The 23,678-nt window shown below is 45.1% G+C and overlaps 1 protein-coding gene across 2 annotated transcripts in view; it reads right to left on the bottom strand.

Annotated features, from left to right (window-relative positions):
• LOC138246151 (cytosolic phospholipase A2 gamma-like) overlaps positions 1 to 23,678 on the bottom strand; it is a 643,618-nt gene that overhangs the window by 173,492 nt on the left and 446,448 nt on the right. For both annotated transcript variants that reach the window (XM_069200429.1, XM_069200431.1), the window contains exon 12: positions 20,747 to 20,848. In XM_069200429.1, coding sequence (XP_069056530.1) covers positions 20,747 to 20,848 — 102 coding nt within the window. The remainder of the gene's footprint in view (positions 1 to 20,746; positions 20,849 to 23,678) is intronic.

The raw sequence follows: 23,678 nt of genomic DNA, 5'->3' as shown, positions 1-23,678 counted from the left end.
CGCCGCCTGCCAGTATGGCTGTTGGTGGCTCTCCGTCGGAACAAGGATGGAGAGCAGCCAACAGTCATAATACGCCGAGCAGCAAACCGCCACTACTGGCGGTCTTCCGCACGGCGGTCCCTCGGCGGTCTTGTAAAAAGACCGCCGAGGTTGTAATGACCCCCTATATGTCCTACCTTAACCATACACTGCACCATGCCCTTGGGGCTACCTAGGTCCTACCATAGGGGTGCATTACATGTAAGAAAAGGGAAGGTTTAGGACTGGCAAGTGGGTACACTTGCCAAGTCGAATTTACAGTTAAAACTGCACACACAGACACTGCAGTGGCAGGTCTGAGACATGATTACAGAGCTACTCATGTGGGTGGCACAACCAGTGCTGCAGGCCCACTAGTAGCATTTGATTTACAGGCCCTGGCACCTCTAGTGCACTTTACTAGGGACTTACTAGTAAACCAAATATGCCAATCATGGATAAGCCAATTACATACACATTTTGTAAAGGAACACTTGCACTTTAGCACTGGTTAACAGCGGTAAAGTGCCTAGAGGAACAAAAACAGCAAAATCAGAGTTCAGCACACATCAACAACCTGGGGAACAGAGGCAAAACGTTAAGGGAGACCATGCCAAGGGTGAAATGTTTAACACATGTTCGTTTTCAAACTAGCTGAAATGCAATTTGAATCTGAACAGCACTAACACATAGGTCTAATGTCCCAATAGCCATTGAAGGGAATATTTGAATGTTTCCAAGTTCATTTTAAAGACATGACAGAAAATGTCACTCCATTATACCAACTGCAGAGACATAGCAATTTAGCAAGCTCAGTATCTAGCTGTCTCTTACTCAACAAATGCACCTGCTCCTTTATCTTCATCTAAGAAGGAGGCCAATGATAAAGATAATTATATTCTTTGCAAGACTTGGTGAGCTAATTAATCATCTAGACCTATATGCCCCTCTTCACTCGCAAAGCCACGGAAATGCCAGCAACTGGAGACATGCTCTTACTGTGCACTCAAAGTACTTTAGCTCTTTTACTACCTAAATGAAACTCAGCTATATTACCTCTGGCAGGTCTAAGAATTCACACACTACTTGGATGGCATCTTCCGGAATCCCCCACCATTTGTCCACAGACTGTTACCATGTCTGGCGTTAGCATCTGCTACTAAGAGACTTTGACCTGCTTTGGTGACCTGTTGTGCCAGAATACTACACAGAACCCCACTATCAACACTCAGGGCCCCTACCATCTTTCTGGTCACTTCTACCACCCACAAAGCCAGTAGACCAGTATCACTTGCTCTTGGAATCCACTTGCTGGTCTATACTGCCCCTCAGATTCCTTCAGATCTTCCCCTTTCTCCAGTTTTAAAAGCTAATGTGACCTGTCTGGCTCCCTCCAGTAGATTTTGCAGCCTTTTGCTCATCCATATAGATTGCTAGAGCTTGACTTAGTTTAGATTTTCAGTGTGAACCCTAACAACTCATGTGATTACTGATTACACTTCTGTTGATGTAAGAGCACCATGAGCCTTTATTTTGTTCTTCTCTTAGCCCCCCCCCCCGGCCAACATCTGCATGAGCTCTTTTCCACCCCTTCCAATCCTTCTTTAGCATTGAAACCCCATCATCTATTTTCAAATTCCCCTGACTACTCTACCAGGCTTGACACTCACAGCCTCTCTGCTGGCATTCCAAATACGTCTGCCTGGAACTCTGCTCCCTGTACTCTAGGTCCTGTTCTCCTAGTAGGCCTCACTATTGTCTCTCTGGCTCTGTCTTTCTGTTCTTTGTCCTCACAGTCCTCCTTCTCCTACTGATTTTGTGTCCACTCTACTTGATCTTCTTGCTCCTAGTCATCCCTGATTGTGTCTTTGTATACCTAATACTCTTAGTTTCTGTACTCCTGGCCAACCTGATAATTCCAGGCTCTTTTCTCCTGGCCCTTTTTATTCATTTTCTTTTCCAGTCTTATTGCCTTCCTCCCCTTTGCATAGTCCTCTCGTCTTCCTCACCCTGTTAACCTGAATCCTGGAACCCCTACCTCCTGGCCCTGTTGGTACGCTTGTTGTACTTTCCCTCATGTCCTCTTATGGGTGGCCATCTTCATCCTTGCATTCTTGGTTTGGATCATCCTGGTCCTCCATCACTTTTCCTAGTCCTCTTTGTCCTTCATTACGCAAGTCCTGGCCCTCTTTACTCTTGTTCTCCTTATTGGGGTCCTTCTGAGGCTAGCTATGTTAGCTTTGATCCTCTTCCCATGCTTGTCCAGTCATGTTGGGATTCCTGGCTCTGGCTGGTTTTGTTACCTTTGATCCTTCTCACCCTGGTCCCGTACCCCCAAGCTCTGGTCTGCCATCTACACTTCTTATTCTGGGCCTTGTTTCCCTAGCTCTAGAACTTAATGACCATCTTAGCCCTGTTCCCAGTCCTTCTGGTCCTGATACTTTTTGTCCACATAGGACATCTGTCCTCTGATCCTCTTGGTTATCTCTGAATGTCACCTGGCCTTCCTAGTCCCTAATCTTGCTGATTCTGGTCTACTGGCTGTCCTCCTGGTCCTGATGTTCACAGTCCACCTCAATCCAACCCTGATCCTCCTGGCCTAGATCGCCTAGTCCTCTGCTCCTTGTACTCATGCTTCTGCAATAACTTGTCTTGGCCCATTGTTATCTTATTTATTAAGGTCAAGAACCTTCTGCTCATGCTAGCCTTATTCATTTCTGATCCTGTCCTTCCTAGACGTGGTATATCTGGTCATCTTCCCAGGCCACCTCTGCCCTTAGTTCTCTGGATCAAAATCTTCCCATTTCACAGGCTCTTGGTCCTGTTCCTTTTAGTCCCCCTCACCCTAATTCTGGTCACCTGGTCCTCATGGTTCTACTCACCTGCTGTATCTATCCCTCCTGGTTTATCTGTTGCACATCCTTCTCCTTCTCATCCCCTGGCCTATGTAGTTCTAGTACTCATTTGTCAGGTCCTTCTGGTTCTGATCTTCTGTTAAGGGTGCCACTGGCTTTGGGCTATCTACCCTCCTAGCTCTCCTGGCCCTCCTGCCCAATCCTAGGGCTACTAGTCTTCCTGGTCCCCTGGTTTGCCAGTTCAACCTTGTTCATGTTGTTGATACCCTAATCCCCTCTGTCCTGCTTCTCTTAATAGTTGTCCTCCTGTGTCTAGTCTTGTCCTCCTAGCCTTGGTACTCCTAATTCTTGTGGTGTGAGTCACGCTTGTGCATGTATTCCTAGTCATCCTGGTTTAATGTCCTCCTGAGTCTAAAATTCATGGACCTTTTGATCCTAGTCCCAGTAGTCCTGGGCTTCCAGGTTATTTCTATTCCACATGGATGGTCCTGCTGATCTGGCCCTCCTTGTCTTGCTAGCTCTGGCCCTTTCCAGTTGCGGTCTTCCTGGTAATGATCCTTCTGCTTCATGTCCACTTTTCTTGCTTGATCTCTGTGTTTCTGATCCTCCTGTCATTGCTCTACTTTCCATTGTTCTCCTGGCACTGGTCCTCATGGGCCTGTCTACTGGGTCTAATACACCCTGGTCCTCCTCATTCCTATAGTCAGTGCTCATAAATCCTCCTAGCCTTGCTAGGACTGCTGTCCTATGGCCTCCTGATCATCCTGTCCCTGGACTCTGCTCCTTCTAGCCCTGTTCCTTTGGATCTTGGACTCCTGTTCCTCAACCTCCTTGTCCTCCTGATCATTCTTAGACTTGTCCTGGTACCCTTAATCCTGTTTATTCTGGACCTTCTCTAAGCCTCGTCCTGGTACCCTTTATCCTGTTTATTCTGGACCTTCTCTACCTTGTGCATTTGTTCCCTGTCCCCTCTGGCCCTGGTGACAAGCAACACATTTTAGAATCCTTTAAAAAAAAAATCAAACTGTAAAATGTAGCTATAGAACCAACCACAAAGGGGCTCTGCACTACATCTGAAGATTATGGAGCTCTAAGAGTGCCTTAAAAATATGGTAGACTGTTCTTAGGTCACACATTTAATGAACCAGTAGACTTACTGTTTTTTTTAATGTTGCTTGTGGAGCTTCCTAGAACATTTACAAAATGCTTGGTGTGGTCCTTCTAGGGACACAACCAGACTGATAAAATATGTTTAAAAAGCCCTCGTAGGGTATTAAGGGGCACTCGTTGCAAGATGCAATGATTAATAAATGAGGGACTCCTGCTGGAGGCGAGCACTACTCCTTCCATGCTTCCATCCTGAACATTAAAAAATGAGAGGTCAGGGAGAGGTTCACTCTCTTCTTTCTCTCCTCCATCTGTTACTATCAACATTGTGAGGTCTGCCCTGTCATGGTATAATTTGAGTCAGTTCCCATGAATGATCCTGTGAGGGCTCCTGGGGGTACCAAAGTCTACCAAGTAGGTTACTTCCCCCTTTTTCTCTATGATGGGACATGGCTCGGTCAACTTGTCCAGCAGTGCTTTGAGTGTCGCTGGCCCCAAAACCTACACCAACAGCCCTGTCTGGCACTGAACCATAGAGAACGTCTGGTCATACCAGTGCTTCACATGCCCCTGTGAAACAAATTCTCATTTGCTTTCATCATGTACTCAGCCATTTTGGAGTGAAGGCCAAACACACAGTCTGCTATGTCCTGCTTTGGTTCCTTGAGGGGTCTCCCTGAAACCCTCTCTGGATAAACTTAGTAGCCCCTGTACAGGGTTTCCAAAGAGAAGCCGTTAGCATTTGCTTGGGAGACCTCCCTTTAGGCAAACAGTAGGCACGGGAAAAGGACATCTCATCTCCTCCTGAGGTTCTCAGGCATTCGTAGGGTTTTGCCTTTCAGGGTCTTGTTGAACCTTTCAACTAGAACATATCCTTTTGATGTTAGGAGGTGGTGAACCTGTAAGTCACACAGCACTCATCCCACATGGCTTTCAGATAGGCAGGAGTGGAATTTTTGCCCCATCTGAGATTACCTCCTTAGGGATCCCAACCCTGGTAAAGAATCCAGGGAGGGCTCTAGCTGCTGCAGGGACAATGACTGTCCTAAGGGAACAGTTTCAGGGTAGCTGGTGGCATGGTCCACTACCACCAAGATAATTATATTCCCTGAGGCTGTTGGGGACTCTAGGGCCCCAAAAGGAATCCCACCACAGGTAGAAGTATCAAGGAAGCTTTTGATTTTCCCCTTTGGTTTTCCCCCTTCATTGCCACTGGTTTGGCACATGGGTAGGAGCGACAATTCTCCTTGACCTCAGATATCTGGGACCAGTAGAAGTGGTTGAACAGCCTCTACTAGGTCTTGGTCTGACCCAGGTGTCCAGATAAGGAAGAACTCCCTGTACTTCTGGGGGATTACCATCCTTCTGGTTTCCCCTGGTTTGAGGTCCCTTGCCTTGCTGTACAGGAGACTGTCCTAGTATGTCTTATGGGTACCACTGATATCCTCTTGTTCCTGCTGTTAGCTAACTGTGGCAGGTCTTCTAGAGTATGGCAGGTTCCTTGTTCTTTACTCTGGCCCTCCAAAGAGGAACTCCCTATTCCGTGGAGTTCTGTCAGCTCTCGCAAGTTTCTAGGTGCAGTCCCTTCTGTAGGCACCAAGCCTTCTCCCTAAGGGCTGGGCTCCTTCCGGGCCTGTAGAGCTTTGGAGAGACTGGGCGGTCAGCCTTCCTGTCCCTCCTCTTGGCTTTACAGACCTGGTCCATAGTTTCAGGCTCCAGGAACCCTTGAATCTCCTTTAGGGCCTTCTGCACTCCTGTGGTACATTCAGGTAGTCTCAGCATGTCTCTGTGGCCCCACCTATCTACCTCTGCTCATTTAGAGGTTTCCAAGCCACTCCACAGCAACTACTCTAAAGGCAGTGCAGGGACAAAGCTACTTTCTTTGGGCCGGTAACTCCTCTCCACTCAAAATCAATCATAGCCATATGGTGTGACTTGGTGACATTGCCAGCATTGACAACTGTGGGCACCTCTTCTGCTAGGATCTGATTTGGGGAATCAGTTTGTTCACCTGTCTCCCTTAGAGTCATTACTAGTACTTCTCCATACTTAGAGGCCAGTGAGCCAAAGTTTCAATGTTCTCCCCACCAGAGAAAACTAATGTGACCTCTGTGTATCCTAAGGCAATCTTCCACCCAATCCCTAAAATGGTCAAACCCTTGGATTGGTCACAGGTGAGTGCCTTTTTTGGTGCACACTGCATCTCCTCTTGTGTGCTCTGGCCCTGGCTAATTGCAGTCAATTCTTTGCATGATACCCCCTTCCATTGGACTGGGATGTGGCTCAGGGTTCCCTGCAATTGACATATTTTTGGGGCTCTTTGGGGCAATCCTTCTTTTTATCTTTACCCTCACTTCACCTGAAGGGAGCCCTGACCACCTTTCTTCTGGTCACCTCACAAGGATGTTTTGGGAACCCAGGTACAAACCCACACATCAGCTTTCTTTCCCAGTTCCATAAGGCAAGAGAAGCTTAGACTCCACCAGATGCTGGCATTATCAATATATCAAAATGTGTTCCTTAACAATCAAATTAAGAAGGTCTACACATGTCTCTACTTTGTTACCTTTAATCTAACCATAGAGCCTCCACCTCCTCAATTCTGTGGATTGACACATGGAAGTCTGCACCAATGATTAACTTTACACTCAGAAATGGTGAATAGTTAAAAGTAGTAAAGGTAATCAAGAGTGTAAAGTTAAATTTATAAGCATAAATGTACTTTTATTGAATAGGTCCCACTGTGTTCTTGAGAACCCCATTGCAAGATGGTCACCGCCCTGACAATTCCTGTAGTCCCCTTTTTTAATGTTTTGTTAAATAAACACTTTGTCACTCTGTTTATCAGGTCCCCGGTCAAAGAGTACAAAATCTCCTCTATTTAGAATGAAGCCAGGTAAATAGTAACTTTTTATATATTTAATTTGCCCCTGGCTAAACAGCAGATATGAGGTACTACTGTCCCAACCACTGGGTGAATAGCAGAGTTTATGTACTATTCAGCTAGCATCTTGATAAACCACCTCTTCCTTATTCAGTTTTAGCAGTGCAACCATGTAGCTACGTCATAGGAGGTTTATGGGGCAACCAGCATTCACTGGTTAATGGTAGATTGCCAATGTCAGGCATATTAAAAAAACATGAATGCCCAACATTCTCAGATCTACCAGACTGTTTATTCAAGTGAGTCAGGAAGAAGTCGTACTTTAATTAGGCAGAAATATATACAGGGTTTCCATGTGACTTATGCTGTTGTACAGTGCTTTCAGGGAACATTTACTAACCCTGCAAATGTGAGTTTCTTGGCTGTTATTTGTTTTCTTTTCAACTCAGAACATGCAGTAGATGAAGATATCTAAAGCCTTTACTCTATAAACAATAAAACTCATTAATGTGCCCTTCTCGGAAGACACTGCCAAGGACTTTATATAAGTTCACACATGTGTGCCTTGCATCAGGGAGTGGGCAAATAGCGTGTTCCATCATATGGCTGTCACGCTATCCTACCAAATAGCTGGAACACCCTTCCTTCAAAGCAGGCATGGGCAATACCTGCACCAATGACCTTGCAACACATCAGGTATGAGCTTCAGCTGAAACACATCAGGTATGAGCTTCAGCTGGAACTTCAAAGTACACTTACAATGGAAACAAACATTAACAAAGTCAATATGTTCCCCCATGAAAGCTATTGGCATTACAAATGCTAATGTTTTTTCAAGGATGGCAGTCCTGACTGCTTATGTACGGTCAGCAGGGTTATGCAATGATTGTAATCTATTTAAAAAAAATGAAGATGGACACTTTAGGATTGTGTGGCCATCCTTTGAAATATTTTCTTAAAGCAAATAAAACCCCCATCCAATATGGCTGCCACGAATGTGCATGGGCGACCGTTTTGAAGTGGTTTGAATTCAATTTAGAGACAGCAATCAGCCGATACAGTGATGGGTGGAGATTTCATGTAAATTCATTCAGTACTTTTGGAGATATCACAGTTTTAAAAATATAGATATCTAGGGATGCAGATCCTTGATGGATTCAACTGTCCCTGTGCTGATATCTGATTGGCTGTGAACACTTCAACAAGGAGGTGTTGGCAGCCATCCTGGGACTCAGCTTCAGTCGCATCCCACAAAAAAAGGTTAAAAAAAGAAAAGGGGCAAGGGTAGGGTCACACTGAGCCCCTAGCCTTGGTCTATGGGTCCCCCACAAACTTGGCCCCTCCCACAGCCTTGGGGACTGTCACTCTCCTGGGCCACACAGTCCCCCTGAAGCCCCAGGGGCCACCACCTCCACATGGCTAACATTGGAGGAGGGTTGTGCGGACTCCCCTCATGGAACCATTAATGGCCTTGGGGACTGCCTCCCCCCAGGGCTGGCCCCTGCTATGTCCTGGGCTGCCCACCACTGGGAAATAGTTGTGTACTATGACTTGGCGGGAGCTTTTACAGCTCTCGTCAAGTCAGGGCAAACACTTTGGCTCCAGTGGATGAGAGCTGTCAAGAGATTAAACTATCTCTCTTGCACAGGAGAGCTGCATGTCTAGCAGCTCTATGTGTGGAAGAGCTATGGTGGCTCCCGCAGGAGGTGGGGAGCTGGCTTGAAGCGCGGGGGCCTTGAGGATCCCTGTGCAATCCCATTGCAGGAGGCATGGCTGGTCTCTGGGGATGAGGTCCTCGGGCCAAAATTGACCCGGGTTGGAGGCCGCATTTATTTATGGCCAGGCCCTGGGGGATGGGGTCCCTGGGGCCAAAATTGCCCCAGGGAAGGGGGCTGTGTGGCCCCTTTCCTCCATTTGTTTATGGCTGTGCCCCAGGGGATGGGGTTCCCTTGGCCAAGATCAGCACCCCTCCCCTAGAGCCGTTGGTTCTCTCCTTAAGTTGCTACGAGTATGTAAGTGTGCAGATCACCTGGACGCTGTGCCCCCTTGGCCCTACACTGTCCACTTTAGTAGTACGCAAAGATCTTCCCGCATTTTACCAGGATGATGGACAGCTTACCAAAGGGCCACCCAGTACATTTCCTGCCAATTTTGATGGCACGTTCTTTATGCCGAGGAATATGAGACATCTCACAAAACAAAGTAGCACTTATTTCATACAGATAAGAGGAAGGATCTTGGTTTGGTGGAGATTTACGTCTTTGTAGTCTCATTAGCCTTTCCATAGGAGGATTCATGGTATCACAGAATTCTAGAGAAAGAGGCAACAGGAACAATCATGTTGCCAAAACACACACAAGGTCACTAGTGGCATTTCCTTGTGCTCCATTACACAGCTGTAGTTTAGAATGCATACTAGACATTTACCCAAAAACACTCTACTTGGGTAGATATTTTGTGCAAAGCTGTGGACTCTTATTGGATAAAAGGGCTGGCGAGGTTCCTTTGTGGCTGAGTCACTCCCACAGCTACTGACACAACCACACACACACACACATCCACTCACAGACGCACTCAAACACTCACTCTGACACTTTTGCACCAACTCACAGACCCACTCGGAGACTCATGCACCAACTCACAGATCCACTCAGATGGTCATGCACCCACTCACAGACCCATTCAGAGACTCATGCACTCACTCGCAGACTCACTTAGACCCTCATGCATCCACTCACAGACCCACTCAGACATTCACACACACTCACAGACCCACTGAGACCATTGAACACCCACTCACAGACCCACTTAGAAACTCATGCACTCATTCACAGATACACTCACTCACCAACTGATGGACCAACTTAAAGGCTCATGCACCCACTCAAAGAACCACTCATAGACTCACACACTCACTCACAGACATACTCAGAGACTCAGACACTCACTCACAGACTCACTTGGACACTCATCCCATTCACAGACCCACTCAGACACTGTCCCACCCACTCACAAACCCACTCAGACTCCCACGCACCCACCCACAGACCCACACAGATGCTCACATACCCACTCAAAGAGATACTCTCACACCCACTCTTCACTGACCCCTTAGTGTCTGTTGCTCCCCACCGCGAGGCACTGCCTGTCTGCTCCTTCCCCTCACTCTGCCCCAGGTTTTGCATGCTCACGCATTCAAGGCCCTCTTCCACCCACAGGGTCCTGCCTGAGCCTCATCCCTGGTGGTCCAGTGGTGATCTCTGCCTCTGTTTTTCCTGCCTTCTGCTTTTTTACTTTTCCTCTATTTTTATCCTATTTTGCTCCTTTTGTTTTCTCTGGTTTCTCTCTGTATTCCTTCTCTGCTGCTTCCCTTGCTTGCTTCCCTTCCAGCTGCCGCAGCTGCTCTGGCCCAGTGGTCCCACCTGCCTCTCAGCGCCGCTTTCCTGCCTCCCTTCTCCCAGCTGTCCAACCACTCCCACCTCCCTGTCTTACTTAATGGCGGCTGCTGCGTGGTGACAGAGCGACTTCACTAACCTTTGATCGGCATCTGTTGCTCCCAACCACACAGCACCACTTGTCTGTCCCTCGTGCTGCTCCATATTTTGCATGCTCATGCATGCGAGGCTCTACTCACTGGCTCACACCTGTGCCTCAACCCTGGATGTCCAATTGTGAGCTCTGCCTCTGTTTTTCCTGCCTTCTGCTTTTTTACTTTTGTTTTTCCTCTCTTTTTATTCTATTTTTCTTCTTTGTTTTTCTCTTGGTTTCTCCCTGTTTTCCTTCTCTGCCACTTATCTCACTCCCCTTCCTTCCCGCCCCTACCGGTGTTCCGTCCCTGTGGCCCTAATCTCCTCTCACCGCCACTTTCCCACCTCCCAGCTGACCAATCCCTCCCACTTCTCTGCCCTTTGTAATGGCGGTTGCTGTGCGGGACAGAGCAACTTCACTGACCCCGGTCAGCATCTGGTGCTCCCAACCACACAGCACCCCCTGTCTGCTGCTGCCCCTCGTGCTGCTCCAGGTTTCTTGCGCTCACGCACTCGAGGCCCTCCTCCACCCCTAGGCACCTGCATGCACCTCATCCCTGGTGGTCCAGTGGTGAGCTCTGTCTCTGTTTTTACTACCTTCTGCTTTTTACTTTTGCTTTTCCGCTATTTTCATTCTATTTTTCTCCTTTTGTTTTCTCTTGGTTTCTCTCAGTTTTCCTTTTCTGACACTTCCCTCACTCCCCTCCCTTCCTGTCCCTGCCAATGCTCTGTCCTTGAGGCCCGCTCCCCTCTCAGTGCTGCTTTCCCACCTCCTGTCTCTCAGCTGACCAACTCTTCCCACCTCCCTACTCTTCTTAATGGCAGCAGATGCAGCACACTGAAGGCACGCTAATGGCACGCCCATCTGTGCTCATCCAACCAATGACCATGGCTACTGCCATGGACCCTGGTCCCTTCACCTCTCATTGCTACGGTGCCGGCACCCACCATGCCCCAACACTGGAGGATCCACCGCCTGCCACCTTGCATCACCAAAGGACACTCAAGGCCCATTCACCTGCCACAACTGCACCTTCTCCTGCCTCTGCACACCGGATCCTTCAACCACATACCCACCCAGTACTGGAGCCAACCACCTCAGCTACTTCCTTCTCAACACCTGATCCCTCATCAAACATACAGTGGAGATCTGGGACCTGCTCAACGCCATCTCTCTAGACATCACTTTCTTCATGGAAACCTGGATGACCCCCATCTCAGCCCCAGACATCACCACTGCCATTCCCAATGGATACAAAATCATACACAAGGACCACTTCAACCGACTGGGAGAAAGCATCGCCATTGTTCACAGAAACACCCTCCAACTCACCATTAGCTCCGATGACCACTCTCCTGGCATGGAGCACCTCCACTTCCAGATCCAGACCAAACCTGAACACCACCCTCTACAGCACCCTTGTCTGCAGACCCCCGAACCCTGTCCCCCTTTTCAGGGAATCCATAGCCAACTTCATCGCACACCACGCTCTCACCTCAATGGACTACATCCTCCTCGATGACCTCAATTTCCACCTGGAAAACCTCAACGACCACAACACATCTTAACTACTAGAGAACCTCACCACCCTGGGACTCAAACAACTGGTCACTTTGCCAACCCACTCAGCAGGACACACACCCGACCCCATCTTCTCTGCAGGCAACAACATCCTAGTCTCTAACACCTTCGAACTGCACTGGACCAATCACCACTGTGTCCAATTCTCCTTCACCAAACCCACCAAACACCACCGCACCCACCGACACCCATGAAGAAGCTGGAACAAGGTCTCCAAAGACAACTCACCATCATCCTCTGCTAAACACCACAGACACCAACGGACACCAACACATGAGCATGCAACCTCCACCAATGGATCTCCGACTGCACAAACACATTGGCCCCCTCAGGAAACACTCTGATAAGAACCCCCCCAAGAAAGCCAGCTGGTTCTATCCCACCCTTCAAGAATACATGCACATCTGCAGACTGCTCGAGAGAAGATGGAGGAACAGCAAGACCCCGGCCGACCACGTAGCCTTCAAAACCACCATCACCACACAACACCACCTCATTAGAACCACAAATGAAAACGGCCATTCAGGATCAATGCCAACAGTCCCAAGAGCAAAGAACTCTTTGCCGTGATCAAAGAATTCACCAAACCCAGTACGGACTCCACTGATATCTCCCCCCACGTCCTCGTTGACAACCTCGCCACCTCCTTTTACTTCAAGATCTCAGATATCTATTACAGCTTCGCAACCCAGAACCCACCCACCCCACCAGCCACCACCACATCTGAAGACTCTAGCTCCCAGCTGACCCTGCTCATTGGGACCACTCTCCGCACTGACGACACCCTAAAGATCATGAGAACCATTCACTCTGGAGCCCCCTCGGAACCATGCTTCCACCACATCTTCAACCAAGCCAGCGCCACCATCGCCCCCAAACTATGCTGCACTATAACCTGCTCCATCGAGTCTGCCACCTTCCCGGAAGACTGGAAGCATGCAGAAATCAACCTACTGCTGAAGAAACCCTCTGCTAACCCACCAGACCTCAAGAACTATAGACCAATCTCTTTGCTCCCCTTCCCAGCAAAGGTCATTAAGAAGGACATCAACATCCAACTCACCAAATTCATTGAAACCAGCCATACCCTCGACCCCTCCCAATCAGGTTTCAGAAGCAACCACAGCCCCAAGACTGCACTCCTCCCAGCAACTGATGACATCCGTACTCTCCTCGATCAAGACAAAACCACAGCCCTAATCCTCCTGGACCTCTCTGCCATTGTGACACTGTCTCCCACCACACCCTCTGCACTAGACTCCACAACACCAGCTTCCACAGAAAAGTCCTAGAGTGAATCTCCTCCTTCTTCACCATTCGAACCCAGAGAGTCAGGCTCCCACCATTCTCTGCAAAACCATCAGAGATCAGCTGCAGAGTTCCTCACGGCTCCTCTCTGAGCCCCACCCTCTTCATCATCTACATGGCCCGCTTGCTAACATCATCGGAAACCACAGACTGAATATCGCCTCCTACGCCGACAACAACGTGCTGATTCTCTTCCTCACCAATGAGCCTACAACTACAAAAAGCAACTTTCACAATGAAGGAAGGCAGTCACCATCTGGATGAAGGACAGCTGCCTGAACCACCAAGTCAATGCCATCTCATCCTCATGCCTCCACACATTCCGCCTGCTCTGAAAGATCTTCAAATGGATCTCGATCCAGTCCAGGGGAACAGTCACCTAGGTGCTTGTCAGCAGCAAGTTAAACTACAGCAATGCACTCTATGCCAGCACCACCCTAACAGAGAGAATCCAGAACGCCTTAGCCAGACTCATAAGTGACAACCCCCACTGCAGCCACCTCTACAGTCACCTGAGAGAACTTCACTTGCTCCTGATCATCAAAAGAATCACATTCAAGCTCCTCCTACATGCTTACAAGGACCTCCAAAACATTGGACCTGCGTACCTCAACCACCGTCTGACTTTCCACACACCCACCAGACACCTCTGCTCTGCCCAATTGGCCCTTGCCACAACCCCAAGGATATGCAAGAACTCAGCTGGATGATGATCCTTCTCTTACCTCAGCGCAAAGACCTGGAACGTCTTCTGCTATACCTCAGGCAATCACCCTCAATTCCCAAATTGAAGAAGGACCTCAAGATCTGGCTTTTCGACTGAACTCCCACTACTCCCCAGTGCCTTGAGAGCCTGACGGGTGATTAGCTGCAGTTTACAAGAAAACTTATTGATTGACTGATTGACCCACTCTCACACCCAGAGACAACCTCTCACACCTATTCTCACACCCAGACAGACACTCTCACACCCACTCTCACACCCAGACACCCTCTCTCTCTCACACACACAAATGTATATAAAAACTTTACAATGTATGTGCATTTACCATTCATTCCTTAACAGAAACATTTGTTATAATGGCATGCGTAGTGAAGACATATTCATTGTAAAGGCATGACACAGGTGTTAATGAAGTTACTTTTTATCGTTTAGACGAAATTGCATTGTGGGGACCTGGGTTTAGGTCCCCACAGTGCACTCAAGTCCCCACAGCGTGAGTGTGTTGTCACACCCAAGTTCCCACAAGGATACCAACCAACACACTCTCTCTCTCTCTCTCTCTCTCTCTCTCTCTCTCTCTCTCTCTCTCTCTCTCTCTCTCTCTCTCTCTCTCTCTCTCTCTCTCTCTCTCTCTCTCTCTCTCTCCTCTCTCTCTCTTCTCTCTCTCTCTCTCTCTCTCTCTCTCTCTCTCTCTCTCTCTCTCTCTCTCTCTCTCTCTCTCTCTCTCTCTCTCTCTCTCTCTCTCTCTCTCTCTCTCTCTCTCTCTCTCTCTCTCTCTCTCTCTCTCTCTCTCTCTCTCTCTTTTAACAAACCGAAGTTTGCATGCTGGGACTTGCAGCTTGCCCTTCTGTTAGTCCCAAAATCCTCTTGAGCACGAAGACGGATGTTGTTTCATTGGAAGAGAGTGCATTTTTAAGCAAGCATTGATAAACACCGCAAGTACTTGTCCTTGCCAATGAAGAAGAAGACCTGCTGGACATACCCACTGTGTGAGCAGTGGCTCAGTAGCAGCGGGACAGGTGCTACTGGCGTGCTTAGTATGTGAGAAGTTGGTCGGTGGCAGCAGGTGAGTATGAGCAAATGGGCAGAGGCACGGATATGAGCTGTCAGGAATTCTCACTATGTACTGATGTTACCTGGCCCAGTGGAAAAAAGAGGGGAGCCTTTGCGAGAGGTGATTATGTGCCCAGAGGCCCGGGTTGGAGCAGGGCGTATGAGCAGCACAGGAGAAGCGGCTGACTGCACTTTTGTGTTTTTTTTTTTTAAATAGATAAGCAGACAGCTGCAGCAGCAACACCGGAGTATTTAGTTGTTATCCTCCTCATCAATGGAAAACTGAAGGCAAGAAATACAAACACTCTTAAAATACCTGGCATGTGAGAGATAATCAAAAGCCTACTCTGTTCTGTATTATTAATTGTTCTTTTTTCAAACATGGTAGATATGATCTATTTAATAGTTCAACCTCAGTAGTTTAATCTATCACAAGTCAGACCTAATAATAGCAAGATGATGTTTGTGGAAAATAGTTGGGCAACAGCTATCTAAAGTAAGTCAGAGCACTGCTATCTAAGGCAACAATTTTTGGTCAGTGTAAGGGTTCACTTTGGCATCCTGATGCCATCTGCAACTAACCCTTAGTATATGGTTGATAAACGATTTAGAAGTGGAAAGGGGAAAATGCAAGAAGTGAAAGGTATGTTAAATAAAGTTCTTTCATCCATTTTTAAAAATGCTACAAAGTAATGTGAAATTGCAGATCCAAATTGTACAACACAACAATGCCCTTTTTTTGCATGAAAACTGCTATTTTTTTTTATTCATGTTGCTGTTTTTTTGGCTCAGTGAACTGGGAATTCTGCTAACTACGTCCTATTCCATGCTCTCTGACCACTAAAACATGTTGAAAATTGGATACATTCTAAATTGGTATATTTAACTTACCTATAAATCCCTAGTATATGGTACAAAATGTACCAAGTATCTGTAAGTTCAATGTCACAAGTGAACTGCAGCACATTTTGTGCCATCACTAGAGTGACAGTGCAAAACATAACTGCAGGCCTTTCATGAGTAATCTGTTTGTGCAGGTTTATACTGCAAATTTGACCTGTCACAATAACACTATTTCACAGGCCTAAACCATCCTTTTAAATATTAATGTCAGTCACTAAGTAGGCCTTAATTGCCAATAAGGCAAGGTGCATGATATTTTAAAGTATAACAAGTGAAGATTTAATGTTAAATGTCCTTAAAGTGACAAGACCGTAAAAGCCGTTTTCACTGTAGCAGGGTTAGCTGTTCCACAGGAAAGCATTGAGCTGGTTTTGAGTGACCACAGAGAAGGGTTTGCTTATTTCCCTGGCCACGCCACTAGGGCAGGCACAGGGCAAGAAAGTTCTGCCATCACGCTGCAAGACGCCCACCTTCCTGCAAGAGCCCAGCTGACCAGCTTCAACTGGACCTGTCATGGGCCCTGCTGGTGGCTTCCGTTGGAGTGGCTTCTTCTTTAACATTTTTTTAAACATTTACCATTTTTAACATTTATGATGTCGAAGGTCCCACTAGTAGCAATTTTTGCTTGTCTATTGCTAAGCATGACAAGCTTTTATACTCAGCAGCTGAAATCACATTGAATGTGACCTGATGCTGACTTTCATATTGGTCTTCTGCACCCTTAAAACCCACTGCGATCACCGAATGAAACATCTCATTCCATGTTGCATTCAAATATCCAACACCATTGCCATTAGTAGATAGACATATTAGTACGTGAACGAGTCTGACAGCTGAGTTCTTTTTTCAAGTCAATAAAGTTGAGGTGAATTGCAATGGTCTTTTAAAGTACTGTAAGGGGCATTTTATTGATTTTAATACATAATCATCACACCACCCTACCCTCAAATTTATTAGTGTCTTAGTGCCTGGAGCTTTCATATGAAAGAGATATCATTTTTGCAGACAGGAGGAACAAAATCAGAATGTATGGTGTAAAATTAAACGCAATAAAAGCATTGATTAATGTGCTGAAAAAAAGATAACAGAATCAGATTAATGTAAATCAACATGTATAAAAACATACAGAGAGATTCTACTTTATGTAATGGCCTATAATATGCAAACCAAATGTTGCACTAAATATCTGCTTACAACTTGCCACTGTTCATTTTAGAAAATCAGATCAGAAGATTGAAAGTTCAGTTTTCCTTTTCCTTGCTAAAACTACATCTATAATTGTGCTCTGTGACCTACCTTTCACCTTGGCTGTTAGCTCTGGCAGCAGGCATTATGACATCACAATTCAAATGTAATAAGATTACTGTTGAGAAGCTATTTCATACCTTAGTCAGAGCTCGACCGTAACGAGGAAATCAGAGGCATGCTTTCATACATAGAAGGCAGACTCCCATATACTATAAACATATCCAGCAAATAGAAGTGACACAGTGGACCTCATTTAGAATCCATTGTAAAATTATGCATATGCAGTAATTGTATCACTGCATAATTATACTGTTGTGGTGTACACAACACTTCCCACACGTTGGAGCATAATTACTTCATCAAGGCATTAACCGTGATTTGCCCTGCAGTATAAACAAAGGCCCCACTGCAAACTATGGAGTACTTAACAAACATATCATTGCTGGAACACACACTAAATGGAAGATACAGGACTGTCAATTAGCTACGTGCTAATGAAATTGTCTTTCATTCTGGGAGGGGTGGCATAAAAACAGACTGGGGAGGCATACTGTTAAAGGGACGGTAGAGGAGTTCCCCACCGAACGCTGTAGACATAAAAAATACAAGTGTCACTCCACAAGCTTGGCTTACATGTTCAGTTAAAAAGTACTTGTCCTTGCCAATGAAGAAGAAGACCTGCTGGACATACCCACTGTGTGAGCAGTGGCTCAGTAGCAGCGGGACAGGTGCTACTGGCGTGCTTAGTATGTGAGAAGTTGGTCGGTGGCAGCAGGTGAGTATGAGCAAATGGGCAGAGGCACGGATATGAGCTGTCAGGAATTCTCACTATGTACTGATGTTACCTGGCCCAGTGGGAAAAAAGAGGGGAGCCTTTGCGAGAGGTGATTATGTGCCCAGAGGCCCGGGTTGGAGCAGGGCGTATGAGCAGCACAGGAGAAGCGGCTGACTGCACTTTTGTGTTTTTTTTTTTTAAATAGATAAGCAGACAGCTGCAGCAGCAACACCGGAGTATTTAGTTGTTATCCTCCTCATCAATGGAAAACTAAAGCAAGAAATACAAACACTCTTAAAATACCTGGCATGTGAGAGATAATCAAAAGCCTACTCTGTTCTGTATTATTAATTGTTCTTTTTTCAAACATGGGAGATATGATCTATTTAATAGTTCAACCTCAGTAGTTTAATCTATCACAAGTCAGACCTAATAATAGCAAGATGATGTTTGTGGAAAATAGTTGGGCAACAGCTATCTAAAGTAAGTCAGAGCACTGCTATCTATGGCAACAATTTTTGGTCAGTGTAAGGGTTCACTTTGGCATCCTGATGCCATCTGCAACTAACCCTTAGTATATGGTTGATAAACGATTTAGAAGTGGAAAGGGGAAAATGCAAGAAGTGAAAGGTATGTTAAATAAAGTTCTTTCAACCATTTTTAAAAATGCTACAAAGTAATGTGAAATTGCAGATCCAAATTGTACAACACAACAATGCCCTTTTTTTGCATGAAAACTGCTATTTTTTTTTATTCATGTTGCTGTTTTTTTGGCTCAGTGAACTGGGAATTCTGCTAACTACGTCCTATTCCATGCTCTCTGACCACTAAAACATGTTGAAAATTGGATACATTCTAAATTGGTATATTTAACTTACCTATAAATCCCTAGTATATGGTACAAAATGTACCAAGTATCTGTAAGTTCAATGTCACAAGTGAACTGCAGCACATTTTGTGCCATCACTAGAGTGACAGTGCAAAACATAACTGCAGGCCTTTCATGAGTAATCTGTTTGTGCAGGTTTATACTGCAAATTTGACCTGTCACAATAACACTATTTCACAGGCCTAAACCATCCTTTTAAATATTAATGTCAGTCACTAAGTAGGCCTTAATTGCCAATAAGGCAAGGTGCATGATATTTTAAAGTATAACAAGTGAAGATTTAATGTTAAATGTCCTTAAAGTGACAAGACCGTAAAAGCCGTTTTCACTGTAGCAGGGTTAGCTGTTCCACAGGAAAGCATTGAGCTGGTTTTGAGTGACCACAGAGAAGGGTTTGCTTATTTCCCTGGCCACGCCACTAGGGCAGGCACAGGGCAAGAAAGTTCTGCCATCACGCTGCAAGACGCCCACCTTCCTGCAAGAGCCCAGCTGACCAGCTTCAACTGGACCTGTCATGGGCCCTGCTGGTGGCTTCCGTTGGAGTGGCTTCTTCTTTAACATTTTTTTAAACATTTACCATTTTTAACATTTATGATGTCGAAGGTCCCACTAGTAGCAATTTTTGCTTGTCTATTGCTAAGCATGACAAGCTTTTATACTCAGCAGCTGAAATCACATTGAATGTGACCTGATGCTGACTTTCATATTGGTCTTCTGCACCCTTAAAACCCACTGCGATCACCGAATGAAACATCTCATTCCATGTTGCATTCAAATATCCAACACCATTGCCATTAGTAGATAGACATATTAGTACGTGAACGAGTCTGACAGCTGAGTTCTTTTTTCAAGTCAATAAAGTTGAGGTGAATTGCAATGGTCTTTTAAAGTACTGTAAGGGGCATTTTATTGATTTTAATACATAATCATCACACCACCCTACCCTCAAATTTATTAGTGTCTTAGTGCCTGGAGCTTTCATATGAAAGAGATATCATTTTTGCAGACAGGAGGAACAAAATCAGAATGTATGGTGTAAAATTAAACGCAATAAAAGCATTGATTAATGTGCTGAAAAAAAGATAACAGAATCAGATTAATGTAAATCAACATGTATAAAAACATACAGAGAGATTCTACTTTATGTAATGGCCTATAATATGCAAACCAAATGTTGCACTAAATATCTGCTTACAACTTGCCACTGTTCATTTTAGAAAATCAGATCAGAAGATTGAAAGTTCAGTTTTCCTTTTCCTTGCTAAAACTACATCTATAATTGTGCTCTGTGACCTACCTTTCACCTTGGCTGTTAGCTCTGGCAGCAGGCATTATGACATCACAATTCAAATGTAATAAGATTACTGTTGAGAAGCTATTTCATACCTTAGTCAGAGCTCGACCGTAACGAGGAAATCAGAGGCATGCTTTCATACATAGAAGGCAGACTCCCATATACTATAAACATATCCAGCAAATAGAAGTGACACAGTGGACCTCATTTAGAATCCATTGTAAAATTATGCATATGCAGTAATTGTATCACTGCATAATTATACTGTTGTGGTGTACACAACACTTCCCACACGTTGGAGCATAATTACTTCATCAAGGCATTAACCGTGATTTGCCCTGCAGTATAAACAAAGGCCCCACTGCAAACTATGGAGTACTTAACAAACATATCATTGCTGGAACACACACTAAATGGAAGATACAGGACTGTCAATTAGCTACGTGCTAATGAAATTGTCTTTCATTCTGGGAGGGGTGGCATAAGAACAGACTGGGGAGGCATACTGTTAAAGGGACGGTAGAGGAGTTCCCCACCGAACGCTGTAGACATAAAAAATACAAGTGTCACACCACTTACCCTTTCTTTTAGCAAAGTTATTGGTCGTTCCCCATTCCCATGCTGCCACACTTTTCATTGTTTTCAAAAACATGATGCCGGCGTCTGTCAGACCTATGGGAGCTAAAGGGAAAACCCATATTAGACATAATGACAATGGCAAGCTCTCTGTAACAGGTGGCCCCAGTGCGACCTATGAAATTCCATTGGAAATATAAAACTTCTTCTTTGAGCACAAACACTTATCCTGTAATAATCTGGATACGAATGGCATGCTTCACTCTTTGTTTCATATATCTAAAAATGTCATCTTTCATTCTTCCAATGTTTCGAGCTTGATACAAAATCCAGATGTATTGCATCTCCTACTAATTTAGTCCTTCGATTGCACGAATCATGTGATTCAAATTTCTTGCCCCATACAATACAATATCTACAGGATTCTTGTGTTTTGCCAACACTTGTTTCATATGCCGCTTCTTCAGGGAAATAATGAGTCACTGTTGCATATACTGTATTGCTACCAAAGGCAAAAATCAATATCAACAAATTACTATAGCTTTTCTTTTAGACAGATGGAATTTCTTGCATGGATAAGCCATTCCGGCATCTCCACGTCCATCCTAATTGTTATTGCTCAGCTTGTATTCTCATGGTAAATGTCGGTCTTTCGACCTCCCAAATGATGGTCAGTATGGCGTCCTCCTTTCACCCCGTGAACAGCTTTTTATATGAAGGTCACAACACTAGAAGAATACAAGATTACATTTTAAGATATAAGAAAGGAAGAGTGGAGTATGCAATTCATGTGCTTATTAATTTAGAACAAAGCCAGACTTCAGAAAAGTGGCGCTGCACTTTTTTTGCACCCTTGAGCACCTGCCTACTGCCACCATGTGTGCTCCGTATTTAAAGTCTGGCGCACCATGCGGCAGGAGTGTCAACAATTTTGACACTATTGATGTACTGATCAGGGTTAGTGCCAAAATTATAGCGCTTAACCCTGAACCGTACATGGGGGTCTATTACAAATAATAGTGTGCCCCATTTTAATGCCTGTTCTGAGCAGACGTTAAAAGTCCATTGTTTTGCCCCCCACTAACGGGGGCCTGGCACAGCCATAATGTGGAGCAAGGGGTTACAAAGTGGCACAATGCATACGTTGCCCCAATTTGTAAATCTGGTGTGGCGAATTTGGCCTAGTTGGGCCACATTAGCGTAAAAAAAAAAAATACGCTAATGTGGCTCAAGGAGGCGCTAGGCCCTATTAAATCTGGGCCACTGTGCTCAAACAAGTTTTCTAGATTGAGGAAGACAAGTTATTTGGCATTAGAGCACTAGATATGAGTACAGGAACAAACGTATTGAGGAACATATTAACAAGCCACTTGTGCCTCCTTGCGCTGCCCTAGCATAATTTTTTTGTATGCTAAAGATGCGTTAGGCAGTAAGCACCGTGCACCATATTTAAAAAGTGGGGCAATGCATACATTGCACCACTTTGTGACCCCTTGTGCCACACTGTATCTTCGCCAGGTATAACTTATGCAAGGGGGGCGTTCCCACATAGGGAGTCACAGAAAATTTGCACTGTGCGCTTCCATAATAACCTATGGGTCTCCCTGTGCTTTATGGTGCTAATCCAGCAATGCGCCACAATAGTGTCATAAATGATGACGTTATTGTGTTAACATGCGCCAGGGAGCTCTGTATAGTAAATACAGTGCTACCATGGGGACGTTAGAGGGGGAGCAGGGGGACATAAGAAAAGTGGGGCATCAGAGCTGATGCACCACTTTCTTGTAAATATGCCCCTAGTATTATACAATAGTTCCTAAAAGTACTACATTATTCTTTGAAAACGTCTGCACACTTCATTGATTACGCCATGTGAATTTCTCCACCCAGAGCATCGATTTGTTTTTTTTGGGGTATGCAAAAAAGTGAAACACCTGAAGTTAATATAATTCTGAAGCATAGCAAGGTCATTACTACGTTGGAGTCTTTGCAGCTAACAGTGTATATGAAAAGAGCTGGAGTTCCAAAATAGTATTTGGATGTAATCATCAGGTAACTTAATATCATACATATACCATTGATCACTGTATGGCTTATACAACATTTACAGATCTAGACAGGAAAACGCGCAAGCATATACTGAACATCTTCAAGATTCAAAGATCAAGAGACTTGTCAAATTATAATGTATGTCATTTCAGGGGTGGGACCAGTATAATTCTGAAATGATCTGATGTTCTCCGACTGTACTCCAGATTATCTTTCGTTAATTATGAACAATAAGCATGTTTTCATGAATAATTCAGTTATCATATCGTCACTATTAGCAACTTGGCTGTGGATTAAGTGCAGACATCCACCTGAATTTGATGCAGCTTTTTTGTGACTTCACAAGATATTGGTATACATTTACATGCGATTTATGTTATGTGTACTTTGTATAACACTCAACTCACCCTGAGGGTAACCTGGTGCATCTATATCAATCAAACCATATCCACAAATGTAATGGCTGAGGACTTTTCAGTGATGGGTGTTATCAAAGCAACTTCTCACTTAGGCACATTTATTTTCTCATAGCTATACTGTACATAATGATTTGTAAATGTTTTAATAGTGTGTATTTCCTACCCCTATGGAACAACAGCCATTCCATAAAGGACTGAAAGTCAATATCAACCGAGATCTTGCTCCCACTTGTTATTAATTCAACTAATTAAAACCACTTCACCAGGAGATTTGTGCCTACTGAAGTACTGATTCTCGTATATGCAGATGGAATAGCGGGTGAACACATATTCTGGCATGAGTAAAGTTTAAGTTTAGGTTGCTACATCAGATGGACATTGGGGCTTGTGCTCCCACATCAGACTAGAATCTACTTTGGCTGTAATGGGACTTGAGCACGTACAGCTCTGGGGAAATCAGGTACGTA

Source organism: Pleurodeles waltl, chromosome 7 (genome assembly GCF_031143425.1).
Source record: "Pleurodeles waltl isolate 20211129_DDA chromosome 7, aPleWal1.hap1.20221129, whole genome shotgun sequence".
NCBI lineage: Eukaryota > Metazoa > Chordata > Amphibia > Caudata > Salamandridae > Pleurodeles > Pleurodeles waltl.
This window is presented reverse-complemented; position numbering and strand designations above follow the sequence as displayed.